Here is a 1,724-nt window from a genome sequence, read left to right on the forward strand (position 1 = left end):
AAATTCCTAATTAAACAACACTCATCAACAATATTCCTAACTAATTTATTTTTTTAGGCTAGGCTATGGGATTGTGGGCAATATGCTGGTCCTAACTAATTTATTTTTTTTAGGCTAGGCTATGGGATTATGGGCACCATGCTGGCTGGGCTATGGGATTGTGGGTCAGCATGGGCAATTTGTTGGCCCGTGAAATACTGGCAGATTGTGTATAGTAATCGCCGTCTTTTTTTATGTGCGCTTTTGAATCGAGCCTAAATCTCATCTTACTTTAATCTTAATTATTAATTAATTATGAGGATGGATTAATCATGCCAGCATCTTATTGAAGAAAATAAACTTTTAATTAGATGAAGAAGCCTTTAGACTTCACATACTACTCATTCACTTTAACAAGTTTTGTTTGCAACATAAAAATTGTCAAGATTATTTGAGCCTTACATTCAAACTCTACAAATTAGTTCCCATTCTCTGGTTCAATTGATAATAAAGTATAAAAAATATTAAAAACAAAAAGATTGTCATTATCCCAATAATTTCGTAAGAAAAAAATTCTTGCAATAGTTAAATAAAACAATAATTGAAAAAAATTAAAAGGCAATCTAAAGACTATATAAAGGAAAATAAAAAATTAACATATACTTTTTCAAAAACTAAAGCTATAACATAACTAACGTAATACAAATTCAGCTGGTGGTTGGACCCAAATATAAGGAGGTAAATATTTGTGCCAAGGTTTGAATCGATAATATTTTCCCACCTTTCCATCTTTCATGTTGAAAAAGCCAATATCTCGAGGGCCAAGTGGCCAATATTCAGTAGCAATATAATGATCATCGGTGAAATATATAGAATTAGGTTGACCTTCAGGAAAATCCAAAGCTGAAACAGCTAAAGTGTGATTATCACCGACAAACACTACGTCACCGTTCATGTTTTTTACTTCTTTCTCTAACAGCTTACCAGTTTGATCATCCAAAACCAACTTGAAAACTTTAAAATTCTTAGTAAAATGAGCACAATCATGATAGCGTTCGATATCAATTTCCTTTTTAACAGAGAATAGATCTCCCGTAGACGATTCAACAAGATATGCGCTATCAACATTATCCTCTACCATTTGACATGCCGGCATTAGTATCTTCACATTTGGTAATTCCAAATTGTCATCAAAATCACCATTAACATCAAAAGAGACGATCAAGCTTCGAGTTCCAATAGCATAAGCTAAATTTTTATAAAAAATAACATCACTGAAAGCTGTTAGATGCTCACTCAGATATATCCAGCTTTTCTGTTCGGATTTATAAAAGGCTAATCTCCATCTAAGGCCATAGATAGCCACAACCACATAACTGTCCGGATGCGATAAAGGGTCTGCTGACAAAATAACCTTATGAACATCATATTGGTGTGATGCTGATCTCGGATTAACATCAATCTCGGGGAGATCAATTGTGATCCCATTCTTAAAAGGATTTAAGAGAGTTATGACCATATCCTTGTCTACAGCAGCTAACCATCCATGAGAAGAACCACAAAATCTCTTGGAATGAGACTCGGGTAACTCAATATTGCAAAATTTTGTTTTGATCTGTAGATTGCATAATTGTCGAACTCTGTTGCTCATTCTTGTTGGAATCAACAACATGGGAACCATATTAGGTGATGATTGCCTTTTCCAGTCGAGAAAATTATTGAAGACGAAATACCAATGCTTACAG

At 33.9% G+C, this 1,724-nt stretch overlaps 1 protein-coding gene across 1 annotated transcript; it reads right to left on the reverse strand.

Annotated features, from left to right (window-relative positions):
- Window positions 1-670: 670 nt before the first annotated feature.
- On the reverse strand, window positions 671-1,660 carry LOC110427305 (uncharacterized). Its single transcript, XM_021442799.2, has one exon. The coding sequence runs from the start codon at window positions 1,658-1,660 to the stop codon at window positions 671-673; it is 990 nt and encodes a 329-aa protein (XP_021298474.2).
- Window positions 1,661-1,724: the final 64 nt, after the last annotated feature.

The sequence above is a fragment of the Theobroma umbraticum genome, unplaced genomic scaffold, assembly GCF_002168275.2.
Source record: "Theobroma umbraticum cultivar Fairchild unplaced genomic scaffold, ASM216827v3 scaffold_228.0, whole genome shotgun sequence".
Classification (NCBI taxonomy): Eukaryota; Viridiplantae; Streptophyta; class Magnoliopsida; order Malvales; family Malvaceae; genus Theobroma; species Theobroma umbraticum.

What these genes read in the sequence shown, in the direction of transcription:
- LOC110427305 (XM_021442799.2), bottom strand. Translation starts at nt 1,660, where the DNA reads ATGGTTCCCATGTTGTTGATTCCAACAAGAATGAGCAACAGAGTTCGA.